General features: G+C 35.3%; 3 protein-coding genes across 4 annotated transcripts; all 3 read left to right on the top strand.

Moving 5' to 3' along the window:
* Positions 1 to 1,203: 1,203 nt before the first annotated feature.
* Positions 1,204 to 3,746, top strand: LOC107409154 (ras-related protein RABA4d). 2 transcript variants are annotated; one of them, XM_016016690.4, is made up of 3 exons: positions 1,204 to 1,510; positions 1,593 to 1,839; positions 2,955 to 3,746. In XM_016016690.4, the coding sequence occupies exons 2-3, from the start codon at positions 1,613 to 1,615 to the stop codon at positions 3,394 to 3,396; spliced, it is 669 nt and encodes a 222-aa protein (XP_015872176.1). In that variant the 5' UTR covers positions 1,204 to 1,510; positions 1,593 to 1,612; the 3' UTR covers positions 3,397 to 3,746. The 2 variants fall into 2 exon arrangements, with proteins under 2 accessions (XP_015872176.1, XP_015872112.1); XM_016016626.4 differs by having other exon boundaries at positions 1,204 to 1,839.
* Positions 3,747 to 4,377: 631 nt separating this feature from the next.
* LOC107432412 (protein POLYCHOME) lies at positions 4,378 to 7,308 on the top strand. The gene is made up of 3 exons (XM_016043541.4): positions 4,378 to 4,529; positions 4,868 to 5,267; positions 6,494 to 7,308. The coding sequence occupies exons 2-3, from the start codon at positions 4,881 to 4,883 to the stop codon at positions 6,878 to 6,880; spliced, it is 774 nt and encodes a 257-aa protein (XP_015899027.2). The 5' UTR covers positions 4,378 to 4,529; positions 4,868 to 4,880; the 3' UTR covers positions 6,881 to 7,308.
* A 3,767-nt stretch (positions 7,309 to 11,075) lies between these two features.
* Positions 11,076 to 13,230, top strand: LOC107432420 (3,9-dihydroxypterocarpan 6A-monooxygenase). The gene is made up of 2 exons (XM_048465979.2): positions 11,076 to 12,142; positions 12,384 to 13,230. The coding sequence occupies exons 1-2, from the start codon at positions 11,228 to 11,230 to the stop codon at positions 13,017 to 13,019; spliced, it is 1,551 nt and encodes a 516-aa protein (XP_048321936.1). The 5' UTR covers positions 11,076 to 11,227; the 3' UTR covers positions 13,020 to 13,230.
* The last annotated feature ends 605 nt before the right edge of the window (positions 13,231 to 13,835 follow it).

Here is a 13,835-nt window from a genome sequence, read left to right as displayed (position 1 = left end):
AAAAAAAAAAAAAAAAGAAAGAAAAAATTCCTTGCACTCCTTGACGTAGAACATCATCAGCAAGAAGAAAAGTATCCTGAAGGGGTGTTTGCTCATCGGCAGTATCAAGCAGACGGTCATTGGAAATCACTATAAGAGGGTCAACATTTTTCTGCAATTTTTCAATAGCCTCCAATGCCTGAAAGAAACAGAACCAAGGCATAACAATTGTATTGTCCAAATACTTCACAACAGCAAGGTGTTTTGCGGTGGTGAAACGAAATGGGAATTGAAGGCGAGACCAGCGAGAAACAACGAGAGACAGCGAGACCTTCGGTGAGTTTAAGACAAAACTGACCCAAGGGGGAGAGAGGGTTAGTTTAATCTTTCGATCGGAAGACTAATTCATTGTAGAGGTCAACTTGTCCCAATCTCTATATGTTGCTACCAAACACCGGACTGGGACACAATCCTGTCCTAACCGGCCCAGTTCGGTGAAACAAATATGCCCTATGTATTGGTTTGGAGGTAACGCCAGGCCTGACCCCTGTCCACCCTGCTTTGCCAAATTTTGAAGCTTACGCATGCACGTGACATATTACTAGGTAATACATGCCATTACATACCATACGGTTTCTTGGGTTATTATTGTTCTCATCCATGTGTCATGCCATTCTATTTGTCAAGCATGTGCTATGCTTTCTCAAGTCATGCCTTGTCAACCCACATGGCTTGTATATGATTATGATTATGATTATTATTATTTTTCAATTGTGGATTGAAATGTATATGATCAAATTGTTAAAAGGAAAAAAGGGAAAAAAAAAAATTGTTTTGCATAACCTTAACCATAACCATATGCATCTTATTTAAAAAAAAAAAGTACAATGTGATGTTTATCATTGGAGTAATTTCCATTATTTTCTTAATCTTTCTAAAAAATTTCATTTTATCTCTTTTTGGTGAATAATTTCATTTTATCTCAATGTGACAAAAATAAGCCTCTATGATGCTCTAAGCAAAAGCCTCTATGGTGCTTTATTTTAAAGGCATCGTACCCCGTTGATAAAAAATAAGTTCCTTTCTACTTTCCATTTGTACCTCGAGTCAAGTCATCAAACTTAACGGCGTAGATTCACTGGATTGGCTAAAATACTAAACTTACTTATCATACTTGTAGTACACCAGAACATTTCTCACATACTCAAAAAACCGTTAATTGAAGGTCCCGCAGTAGCCGTTGGTATTCCCAATCTCCCTCTCTCTCTCTCTCCCTCTCTCTCTCTCTTCCTTCCTCACCTTTTCACACACAGCCTTCTCGAAACAAATTCCACCATGTCCAAAACTTTCTGATCTTCCTTTTCAAACCCTAACCCTAACCCTAATTTCCATCCCAAATTTCCCATCTCACCCCCTTCGCTTCTCTAATTTTGTTAATTTCCAAATGCAATACAGCTTTTTTGTTCATGTTTGATTCTAAAATTTAAAGATTCTCCAGAATGTGCGCACCAGATTGATTTGGAAAATCTCGGTTCGTGTTTTCTTTTATCTTTTTTGTTGTAAAGTTTGTATTTTTTATGTTTGAAATTGTGAAACTGAGAGTCGGGGTTTAGGAGGAAATTTGGTTGTGAGGATGTCGAATTTGTATGGAGATTACAATCAGAAGATTGATTATGTATTCAAAGTGGTTTTGATCGGAGACTCGGCGGTCGGGAAAACTCAGCTACTTGCACGGTTTTCTAGGAATGAATTCAGCGTTGATTCGAAAGCAACTATTGGGGTTGAATTTCAGACGAAAACCCTTGTCATCGATAGCAAGATTGTCAAGGCACAGATTTGGGATACCGCTGGCCAAGAAAGGTAAGCCACTTCCTTCATGATCCATCTTTCATTTTTCAATTTTGAGATCTAATTTGATTTTGGAGGATTATAATAAATAATCATTTAATTTGGGTAACAGATTATGGTACTTGTATAGGAGACCATCTTTGATATGATAGGCCCATAATTTCCGTATCTATAGGAAGTAAAAGAACAAGAAATATATAATTAAAAAAAAAAAAAAAGGAAACACGTTTTGGGTATTTATCCTGAAATTGTTAATTGTTAACGTGTTTCCTTTTTTTTTTTTTTTTTTTTTTTTTTTTTTTTTTTTAATTACTTACAATTTCGTTAAATGTTGAATTTCAAACCTCAGTGAGCAATAATTCTACATGGTTAGATCTAATGACAGTTGAAAAGATGCGCGCTGATATTTGAGATAACGGATTGGATTTGACAAGAAACAAGTACGACTTTGTGTTTGATGTTCAAAATATTGATTATTTCGATATAGTGAAATCAGGATTATCTTGAAGACTTTATGTGGGGGATTGAAACTAGAGGATCTTGATTGGAAACTCTGCTCATTGAAATAATGTTAAGCTTTATTCTCAAGTCTATTCTCAATCTTGGGATGCAGGTTTGAGTGCATTCCTGCATTTTATATGGTATATTCATCAGATTAATGATGCTAGCAGAGATATCTAGGTAACGATGATGGAGGTTTTGCAAAACTATAAACTTAAACTGCTTTTTAGTTCTGATCTCCAAGAATTTTGGTATAAAGGAGCCTTCAAATACTGGAAACTTGGAATTACTAATAAAAATAGAATTTAGTTAATAGGCAACATACGAATTACCAACAATTTCTGTTTCATGGAAAAAAAGGTTCAAAATGTTGCATAAAATTTTCTTTTCACTGACCAAAAGGTACTTATCCTCAATTATGTTAGAACCAGCCTTTCCTTCTGACTAGAGAATCATCTTTCACTAGAACTAGCCCTTCCTTCTGACTAGAGAATCATCTTTCACATGGAATGCCCGCATTTATTTGCCTGTGTCATTGTTGCGTTATTATATGTTTGTTAAACCCCGATATGAAAGTTTGAAGGTTCTATCTCTTTATAATGACATTTCTCTTTTGTATAATTCAGGTACAGGGCAGTGACAAGTGCATACTACAGAGGAGCAGTTGGGGCAATGCTAGTTTATGACATGACCAAGCGTCAGTCATTCGACCACATGGCAAGATGGTTAGAGGAATTGAGAGGCCATGCTGATAAGAATATTGTTATCATGCTAATTGGCAACAAGTGCGATTTGGGAAGCCTTAGAGCTGTGCCAACTGAAGATGCACAGGAGTTTGCTCAAAGAGAGAACCTATTCTTCATGGAGACCTCGGCCCTCGAGGCCACCAATGTTGAAACTGCATTTCTGACAATATTAACGGAGATATATCGGATTATCAGCAAGAAGACTCTTACTGCTAGTGATGATATTGATTCCAATGGTTCAGGACTCCTAAAGGGAACCAAAATCATAGTTCCTGGTCAGGAACAGGATTCTGGAGGAGGGAAAGGCTGCTGCTTTGGATGATTCATTTTACCTTCATTTTGAACTTCTCATTTTTTTTGAGTATTACTTCTATTCTCATGTCTTTGTTTCAAAGGAATTAGCATGTACTTTTTAGATAAAAAGGGATTTTGTTCAACGAGGCATACGAGAGATTGATGCAATATTAATTGTTGTCCATATGTATGTTATGGAAGTGCACGTCCTATAAATTCTTGGAAGATGGATTTCCATGGATTACTATATATATACAACAAGTGGAAGCCATTTTTCTATTGCTAGAATATAGGTTTATTTGTACAAAGTTCCATGCCTCACTCCTTTGTTATCCAAGCCTCACTGCTTTGTTATCTTATTTTGATTTACATTTTTCATATCAAAGCATTACTTCATATTCTTAAACTATTTATTTGACTCGACGAAGCAGCCTAGCTCACTTGGCTCAGCGCGGCTACCCAAGCCAAGACTTGCTGGGTTCGAGTTGAATTTTGTTAAAATATATACTAATTTGTTCACATTGTGTGTGTGTGTGTGTGTGTGGTTTTGGCTTTCAATTTCTCAGCAAAATTTTAATTATAATTTTACTGTTACAAGAGTATGCAATCTCAAGCTGTACATATGTAGCAAATGAAGTTACTAGCATTATGATCTTTTACTTTACATATTTTGTCAATAGCACAAAATTCGATCACTGCAGCTCTAAATACACCACCAAAAATACTGCCATGCCAGCACCTATTTTTTCGAATTCATTTTTATGTGAATGTATACAGATTTTCCCGATGTATTCAGAAATATCCTGGATGAGTCCACTCGACCCATTAGCATATTTGGTCAAGTTGTCAAGAACTTGTCTTGGGCCCAAGAGGTGATACCGTGAATCCAGGCTTTCTCATCCCGCTCTTGAAGACAAATTTGAAATTTGAATCGGTACAAAAATGGGAAAGGGCAAAAATGGAAACACAGGCGTAAAAATTTTGGGGGATGTGGCTCTTTCAAGTTTCTATAATACCGCCCATTTCACCACTTTGAAAAATTTGCCAATTTGGTCGATCTCTCACAGAGCTCCCTCCTATTCAACTTCTATTTCAATTCCATTGAAACCCCCATCTTGTGCTTTCAAGAAAACGCTCCAAAGCCCTAACATTTTTCTTACGGTAAACGAACCATTCTTTTTCTCTTTTTTCTCTTTGAGCTTCTTTTTTGGGTTTGACTTCTTAGACCGATTAGCAATCGGAAAATCTCAGTTTAGGGGTTGATGAAAAACAAGAATCTTAGAACTGGGTCGCCAAAAAAAACTTATTTTGTGGTGGAAGTGTAACCTGGGTCGTTATAGAAATATGAATGTGAAATGTTTCTGGAGAAACTTCTGCTTTATTTATTTATTTATTTATTTTTTTTGGGTGAAAATTTTTCCATTTTCCTTGGGACTTTCTGATATGATGAAAAACTCATGTACTCTTTTGAATTTGATTTTTTTTTTTTCCATTTTCAGTTGAAGCAACAAAATGCCGGAACCAAGAGATAGGCTTTCAAGGCCAGTAGATGTTGCCGCTGTGTTCGTTCGGTGGCGGTCCCGCGGTGTAGTCAACGAGTCGGACGCTGCGTCGGACTTGTTTGGATCTCCGATGCGGCAGCAGACCACTGCGACGACGCCAATTGCTCGTAGAGTGACGGGTTTTGGGGCTACACGTGGTGGTGGGTTCGGAAGGGGCATTTTTGGAACCCCAAGAACTGTAAATCGGCGTGGCCGGAATCGTCCTGGATCTTCATCAGCGGCTAGAGAGAATACACCGGCGGGGACTGCCCGGCGGGGAAGGGGTCGTGTTACGAACAGTGTGTTACCTTCTTGGTACCCAAGGACCCCTCTCCGTGATATCACTGCGATAGTGACGGTACTGATCTCTTTCTTGATCCTTGATTATGTGTTATTTGACTTAATTTTAGTTGAATGTTGATTTAGTAGATTTCTGAAATTTTTTTCCAAAAACGAAAAAATTCTTATAATATTTGTAGGAAGAAAAGACTTATTTGTAGCTTCATTTATATCATAATTCATCTAACTATGACCAAAGGGGGTTTTACTATTAATTGTCCAGTGTGGGATGTTTTAATATTTAATTGTTTTTGTGTGAAATAAATTTAATAATTTTGTGAAATTAGTTCTTATCCTAATTATTAATTCAGCAGAAATTGTAAAAAAGTCAAGTCTTTATTTGTTTCGTTATCGTTACTTTTATTTTTATTTTTGTGATTTCTGTTATTCTTTGTTTTAATGGAAATTTGAGTGTCCTGATTCTTCTGAATATCTATACTCTATTGCAGTTTCAAAATACGGATATATGAAATGTAACCCTTTTTCACATGACTCTGTAGTTTTGTAGAGGGCACTTTTTGTTAGATTGAAAATTGCTTAATGTTAGTTTAGTGTTTTTTTTTTTTTTTTTTTTTTTTTTGGGAGCAAAGTTCGGTAAAATTTGGTGGGCATGTTTTTCTCATGTCTATTGTTATGTGGTGGGCATTGTCTGGTCGTGTTATTTTCCAATGTACATTTTTCTTGTATGCATGCTCATTCACGCGATAGATTCCTTCCTTAATTTTGCATATTTGTTATGATTGGTGACCATCATCAATGTGGAACATTTTGCATTATAGTTCTCCATTTTTATTCCATTTGTTATACATCATCTTTTTACAGTGTCTTAGGTATAGCTCGTGGTAAATGAAAATTTTATATTTTTCCAAATAATCTTGAAATACTAGGTTGGTGAATAGTAAGCGTTAACCCAGGATTCCTTCCCAGCTTTCACCCCCATGGATGGATTTTAGTGATGCCTGCTGATTCTATTTAATTTATGAATTTGAAGCTGTTTGATTAATTATTTGATGTCAAGATTCCCTCTTTTAGCCAATCATTTACCTATTATGCAAATATTTAACAACTCAGTGGGGCATTACACATACTTAAAAGCTACAAAACCAAAGTATTGAATGCAATGCTTGGTGTGTCAAGTTCTGTCGTCCTTCCTATACCCATACCGGGTTTCTAACTCAAACACTTTAGTAACTGCAATCAAGTTGTTGATTAATATGTATAAATTGAGGTAAACCTATTTGTTAGGCTATTGAGAGGAGAAGAGCTCGCTTGAGAGGAGACGAAGGCCTACAAGTAGGGACTCCTATATACCAGGACCCAGGCGTTCTTGATCCTCCGGTGTCTGTTTCTCCTGCTCCACTCGAGCAGGATATCCCTATAGCATCTCCAAGTACAGCTGTCAGAAAGAAGGGTTGCCCACCTTCTGTTGGTAAAGTGCCTAAAATTCTGCTTGGAATCACTAATCAGACTACGGGAGAATCGGAGTGTCTCACACCCCAGAAGAAACTTTTGAACAACATTGACACAGTTGAGAAAGCAGTCAAGGAGGAATTGCAGAAACTGAAGAGGACCCCTAGTGCTAAGAAGGCAGAGAGAGAAAAAAGAGTCCGCACTTTGATGTCAATGCGTTGATTTCTTATCACGTTTACAGGAACCAACATTGAGGGAACAGAATCGGTGCAGATTAGAAGACGACAATAAGACAGGAGCATCTTCTAGCGATACTTTTATCATCTTCTGGTGATATTTTCTTGGAGTTCTACATATAGCCAATATGTTCCATTCTTGTCTTTGAATCTATTTCTACTTGAAATCTTTGTATAGGATCAGCAATACTTTTGCTTCTTGACATCACGTCTGGTCTTTGTTTAAGACTGTGGGCATACCTTTCTGCTGTTTCCATCATTCTTTGATGGTCTGGTGTAGGACTAGTAGATATTTTTTACGAATTGATGTATATAGAGGCCAAGTTTGTAGTTCTTCTACAGTGCTTCAGGTCCTTTCACTTGTAACCTTCAAGGAAGAATCAGCTTTATCAAATGGATTTCATTTTCACGATATTCTTTAGAATTTCTGCGATTGGCAAATTTATAGAATTCCATTGTTGCAATGTTCTTAGTATCCTTTGAGGCGTAGTATGGTGGTCGATAACCTAAAATAGATGACTTTTTCTGGTCACTCTTGTTTTGGGTGTATGAAGGTGTTTGCTGATGAGGGTTTTTTCTATTCAACTTTCAAATCATATTCAGGGTGCTAATAGGTCTTCTAACAGAGGTATCGAGAGTGTCTCACTGAGGTTGTTTATCATAGTAATTTAGGAGACTAAACACTTTAGACAATATCAGTTTTCCAGCTCTTTGACTGGATATCGGTTGAAAATCAATTACATCTGACAGCTTCCACCCACATTCTTTTTGGAAGCTAATACCATATATTCTGATGCTATTGGCCCTGGTTCTAGGCTTTTTTTTCTCATGACAAGTAAATTAAGAAAATCACAACAATTTGACTATACATGTTACATAAGGCAGATGTACATAAAGAAGCAAAGCACAGAATACAGCAAAGAAGCAAGTCATATTATTATCCACAAAAAAAAGAAAAAAAAAGAAAAAGAAAAAGAAAAAAAAAGAGAGGCAAATCATATAAGCGAGGCATGTTTATTATCTCTTGCCAAATCTTCGAGTGTTCAACATATTTTCATGCCAGAAATACATAAAAAGTGCACAAACGACTGAAAGGTATAAACTTGCTTACCGGAGACATTCCGGGACAAATGAGACGAGAGAATTATATAGTTTGTAAACACCTTTCTTTAAGTACAATAAACTGGCAACACAAAATCATTCTGCCAAACTTCCACAAACTTCGAACCCTTTTGGGAAAACCATCTTTTGCATCATTTTACCTCTCTCCTGGCTGCAGAATCCTTTGCGAAAATGCTAGTTTTCTTTAGTCTGTAGAGTTTGGAAAACGGAAAGAAATGGATTGGTTTTGTTTGATCCAATCATTGAACAAGTAATGGGAAAATGGAGTAGGGCATGTGGGAAGGATGTAAATTTTCCGTCACCAATCCATGAGTTTGCAGAAGCCATGGCTTGGTAAGGGCATCGATGACAAGGGAAATATAAGAAACGAGCCAGAGAAAGAACAGATAGAAGTAGTATTGGCTGCTGAAAATTGTGTCCATGGTTATTGTGAGAGACTTGAAAATCTATTTTATATATATATATATATATATATATATATAGGAGGTTACGGTGCGAGTTGGTGGTAAATAGACCTGCATCAAAATCAAAATTGATATTTTTTAAAAATATTAATTTTATTGTATATGTATATTGTTTTTTTTTTTTTTAAAAAAAACGATTTAAATACAAATCTATATATAGATAGATCATACTGTAATTTTTTATATATATAGATATGTATATAATTATTATTAATTCTGTATTATATACAACTTTATGAGTAGTAGGCTCATGGAATTATTATTATTATTATTATTATTATTATTTTTTAATTACAACTCGATCTCAAATAGCTATGACAATTACTGCTTGTAATAGGCGGCTTATTCACGCCAATTCTATAATTAAATTAAGAATCCAAGTTTGACTCTCTCTTATTTAATGATTACTGATAGATCTATCATGAGGAAAAAAAAATAATAATAATATAGTAATAGAAGTGAAGTGCATATTTCAAATTTGGCTTATTGTCTTTGTTATAGTGGAAAATTTGACTTCCATATTTGCGTGCCCGCTTAAAAAAAAAAAAAAAAAAATGTTCAACAAAGAGTAGGTAGAACCATTTATTTATTTCAACTAGATCTTAAGTTTAAATACTCTCCCTTTTCTTTTGACAGAAATAATTTTGTTCGCATACTTTTTCTTCATTACTCTATCAATTTCGTCAACTTTGGTATGTGCAGTTTTACAAGTACTGCTCGAAAAGAATCATTTGTGGGTTCGAACTCCACTATAGTCAACATTTTTTAATTTTTAATATTTGTTATTTTAATTAGAAAATTTTAATTTATTTTTTAAACTCTATCTGGGTGTTGAAATTGAATTTATTATATAATAAACAACGTCGGGTTGATAAAGTTGGTCAAAGCAACAGAAAATCGGTGTATATATAGGATTTTACAATTGGATATATGAACGAGAGACTAATGATTGTTGAGAGGGACCAAATAACTTTAAGTTTCAAAACAGAATATTTTTATTTTATTGGGTACCTATATGGTGCTCCATTGATTAAATTGAATATGGGCCGAATGACAAGGCCAGTCTAGCCAAGAGATACTGTTGGGCTTTGATTCTCTTTCCGCAACCATACCACAACAACTAATTAAGAAAAAACGACGACGACGACAACAACAACAACAACAACAAATAATTTGGTTGTTTGATTCAAAGCACCCTTTGCAAAAGTTTAATTAAAATCTTATTTAATTTTCTTTTTCTGAACTTCAAAATATTTTTCTTACTAATTGTTAGAATGAAAAATGTAAAAATGAAAATTATATGCCTTTACTTTGCTAATTACCTGTAAAAATTTAAAAATAGATGTTTGTACTATGGTGAAAATAAAAGTGTTGTCATTGATTATCTTCAATATCCTATCTTTTATTCGTTTAGCATAAATTCAAGTTGATTAAGGTATGCAATAATTGTAGTTTTACAAACAACACAGGAAAAGCTATATATATAAAAAATTAAAAAATAGTATTTTGAAAAAATTGTATTTACAACTGTCAATTTATTTTTTTTAATATCAAGCTTTAAACTCAAAATCTAGTGATTATCATCTGTAGTTATTAGCAACTGGACTAGACATAGATCCATGAAAAAACATGGTATTAACTATTAAGCACAGCATATATTGAGGCTAAAAATCCAAATTTTATGACTAATTGCTTTTAGCTATAACAAATGTTGTTACTATGCTGAGCCAACACTTCTGCTGTTGAAAGATTTCTGTCATAATATATTGTGGCTTAAAAATTTTTAGTTTTAACATATTGTGACCAAAGGCCCAACTACTTTTCTAGCTGATACTAATTGTTGTGACTAGAACTATTTATTGTGGTTAAAATAGTTTTAGCTATAATAATTTTTACTGTGGCTAATGCTTTTCTATTATTATTATTATTATTATTCTGCAGTGACTGTTTGAATCTCCACTCGAAACTTTGGCCAATGTTTTATTTCAAACAATACTGTTTGCTTCATTATTTTTTGGTAAGACTCTTTGCTTCATTATTAAGTCAACGTCCCACTCGAATAGTGCATGACTGACACAATATGAGGGTGAATTAATTTTAATTAAAAATTAAGAATTAACAATATCTAAGGACCACACCCGCACCCGTGTTTGATATCTATTAAAATAATATTATATTATATTCACTCAATTATATGGGGATAATCAAAAGCTATACTACAAAGGTTTTTAGATTTTGCTATCAAGGGTGATATCATTTATATTGATTTTAGTAATATTTCCATGAGAAAGACCAAGACGTTAACCCACACCCCCCCCCCCCCCCCCCCCCCCCACACACACACACAACCACCCCCAAAGAAAAAAAAAAAAAAAAAGAAAAAAAGAAGAAGAAAGAAATAAAATATTGCAAGCCGATAATTATGTTTGTCGTTTGAAAAACGTTGGGATATAAGATTCCCCATTCAAATAATTCAATCATCTAAGTACCTTAATCATTCGTTATCTCATATAATATAAGCATATATAATGCATTATTAGAGAAGAAACAAATATATATATATATATAGATATATATGTTAACAAATATTCTTGAACCCTTAGAAGTACACTGTGCCTAATATTATATAAGTAAGAAAACTATGTGCATGATTTTTCCATCCATGCATCAATGAAGTAGTCCATCTTTTTCTTGACTTTTTGAAGGAGAAACTAGACTTATTCTCTATAGCTCAAAGATCAATATCCATGGCAATCACTAGTACCATCGACCTCTTCTATGTCTATCTCTTGTTGACTTTCATAACTGCCTTTCTTTTCCACTCGTTCATCAAAACCCATCTGAAACCCAATCCTGTACTCAAAGCCCCACCAAGTCCCCAAGCTCTACCAATCATCGGCCACCTCCATCTCATTGGCTCCGTCTTGCCCAGGTCCTTTCAAACCCTAGCTCGCCTCCATGGCCCTCTTATGCAGCTCCGTCTCGGTGCCTCCAGCTGCGTGGTGGTTTCCAACTCAAACGTGGCTAAAGAAATATTCAAAACCCAGGAGCTCAATTTCTTATCCAGACCCGAATTCGGATCCTCCGAGTACTTCATCTATAGAGGTTCCCGATTCGTCACCGCCCAGTACGGCGATTACTGGCGATTCATGAAGAAGCTTTGCATGACAAGGCTTCTGGCAGTACCTCAACTTGACCGGTCCATCAAAATCCGTGAACAAGAGGTTGTTAAGCTTTACGAAAGAGTGAAAGCGAGGTCTCAAGAAGGAAAGCCTTGCGATTTGAGTAGCGAGTTAACAACTTTGACCAACAACACGATTTGTAGAATGGCTGTGAGCACAAGGTGCTCGGGAAGTGATAATCAGGCCGAGAAGATTAAGAATTGGGTTAAGGAATGCTTGATGCTCGCTGGGAAGTTGAGTGCGGGTGATATATTAGGGCCTTTGAGGTTTCTTGATTTGTCTGGGAATGGTAAAAAGCTTGTTTCGGCGTTGAAATGTTTCGATCAGTTGGTCGAAAAGATTATGAAGGAACATGAAGCTAATGTTAATGGATCGGAAGAGAAAAGGACTATGGATCTTATGGATATATTATTGGAGATCTACAATGACCCAAAAGCTGAATTGAAACTGTCCAGAAACGATATCAAGTCCTTTTTGCTTGTAAGTTTTTCTTATTGTTAAAGTTCTATAATTTATTTCAAAATTTTTTTCTTTCTATATTTATGGCATATTACATGCAATTGTAATAATAGATTCATATTTTTACTATATAAATGTATATTTTAGTTTATTTTTATCAAGCAGCTGCTCATACTGTATTAATTTTCTATAATAATAACTACTTTTGAAACGATCATTCCTAATTGAAATAAAAGAAATAATTGATTTTCAACGTAAAAAGGACATATTCATGGCGGGAACGGATACATCATCTACAGCCATGCAATGGGCCATGGGAGAGCTGATCAACCGTCCACAGGTGTTGAAGAAACTGAGGGACGAGATCAACTCAGTCGTGGGACCAGACAGGCTGGTCAAAGAATCGGACGTACCAAATCTTCCTTACCTTCGAGCCGTGATGAGGGAAACTCTGAGACTCCATCCATCAGCACCGTTGATCATAAGGGAATGCGGGGAGGATTGCAAGGTCAACGGGTATCTGGTCAAGGCCAAATCAAGGGTTCTGGTCAACGTCTATGCAGTGATGCGGGACCCAGCTCAGTGGAGTGACCCAGAGGAGTTCATACCGGAGAGGTTTCTGGAGATGTCGGAGGAGAGGATCGGCGAGCACCAAATGGAATTCAAGGGTCAGAATTTTCGGTACCTTCCCTTCGGAAGCGGCCGGAGAGGGTGTCCCGGTGCATCTCTGGCCATGCTGGTGATGCAACCGGCGGTGGCGACCTTGGTCCAGAGGTTTGACTGGAAAGTCAAAGATGGTGACATGGTTGATTTGACTCAAGGCTCGGGTTTTGCTGCTGAAATGGCAAAACCCCTTGTTTGCTATCCTATACCAATGCAATGCACTTACCTTAATTAGTGTATACATGCTAAAAAGTTTCTAATAGATGGATCTATGATTTTGCTATTGTGGGAGACAGAAGACCAGTATACACACATTAGCGTTTATGAATGGATCTACATGGATAGGGTGAACTTGCTAGTTTCTATATGGTTATGGATAACACCAGTATATATTCTATTCTGTTACTTCTTATGTGTGTTTCCTAATTTGAAGTGGAAGTTAAAATTTTTCTTATATTTAAATCTGAATTAATCTATTTTAGTACAATATTCAACAAATATTATAGAATGATTTGTTCTGAGAGACTTGAGCAGTCTTCAATAATATATATATATATATATATATGGTGATTATTAGTTCAGTGAAGTATACAAGAAACTCGCGTAAAATTGAATTGCATTATGGATCGCACTTATTCACACCAATTTTTCTAATTAATTTAAGAATTCAAATTTGCCTAACTCTTTATTTAAATGGTTTCCGATCAAAGTTCTATCAGGAGGAAAATATTAATATAGTAATAGAGGTCTATTTTATTGTAATGAAATGCATGTATAGTTCAAATTTAGCTTAATGGTCTTTGTTATGGTAAAAAATTTGACATCCATATTTGCGTGCTTGCTTTAAATGGAAATGTTCAACAGAGTAGGTAGTAATTTTTTCAATATCAACAAGATCATTACTTACTTTAGCTTAAATTCTTTCCCTTTTCTTTTGACATAAATAATTTTGTTTGCATACTTTTTCCCATTAGGTTTTCTAATAAGATTTTTAATAAGATATGGTCATAATGCAGTAATATCCAAATAGAGTTGATATAAGATGGAACTC

Source organism: Ziziphus jujuba, chromosome 11 (genome assembly GCF_031755915.1).
Source record: "Ziziphus jujuba cultivar Dongzao chromosome 11, ASM3175591v1".
NCBI classification, from domain to species: Eukaryota; Viridiplantae; Streptophyta; class Magnoliopsida; order Rosales; family Rhamnaceae; genus Ziziphus; species Ziziphus jujuba.
The sequence above is the reverse complement of the archived record's forward strand: the minus strand, read 5'-3'. Positions and strand labels throughout refer to the sequence as shown.

Bases quoted from the DNA above. Each gene is read 5' to 3' on its own strand.
- LOC107432420 (XM_048465979.2), top strand. From the start codon at position 11,228: ATGGCAATCACTAGTACCATCGACCTCTTCTATGTCTATCTCTTGTTG. The intron at 12,143-12,383 runs GTAAGTTTTTCT...CAACGTAAAAAG, and splicing joins ATATCAAGTCCTTTTTGCTT to GACATATTCATGGCGGGAAC.
- LOC107432412 (XM_016043541.4), top strand. From the start codon at position 4,881: ATGCCGGAACCAAGAGATAGGCTTTCAAGGCCAGTAGATGTTGCCGCT. The intron at 5,268-6,493 runs GTACTGATCTCT...CCTATTTGTTAG, and splicing joins ATATCACTGCGATAGTGACG to GCTATTGAGAGGAGAAGAGC.
- LOC107409154 (XM_016016690.4), top strand. From the start codon at position 1,613: ATGTCGAATTTGTATGGAGATTACAATCAGAAGATTGATTATGTATTC. The intron at 1,840-2,954 runs GTAAGCCACTTC...TGTATAATTCAG, and splicing joins GATACCGCTGGCCAAGAAAG to GTACAGGGCAGTGACAAGTG.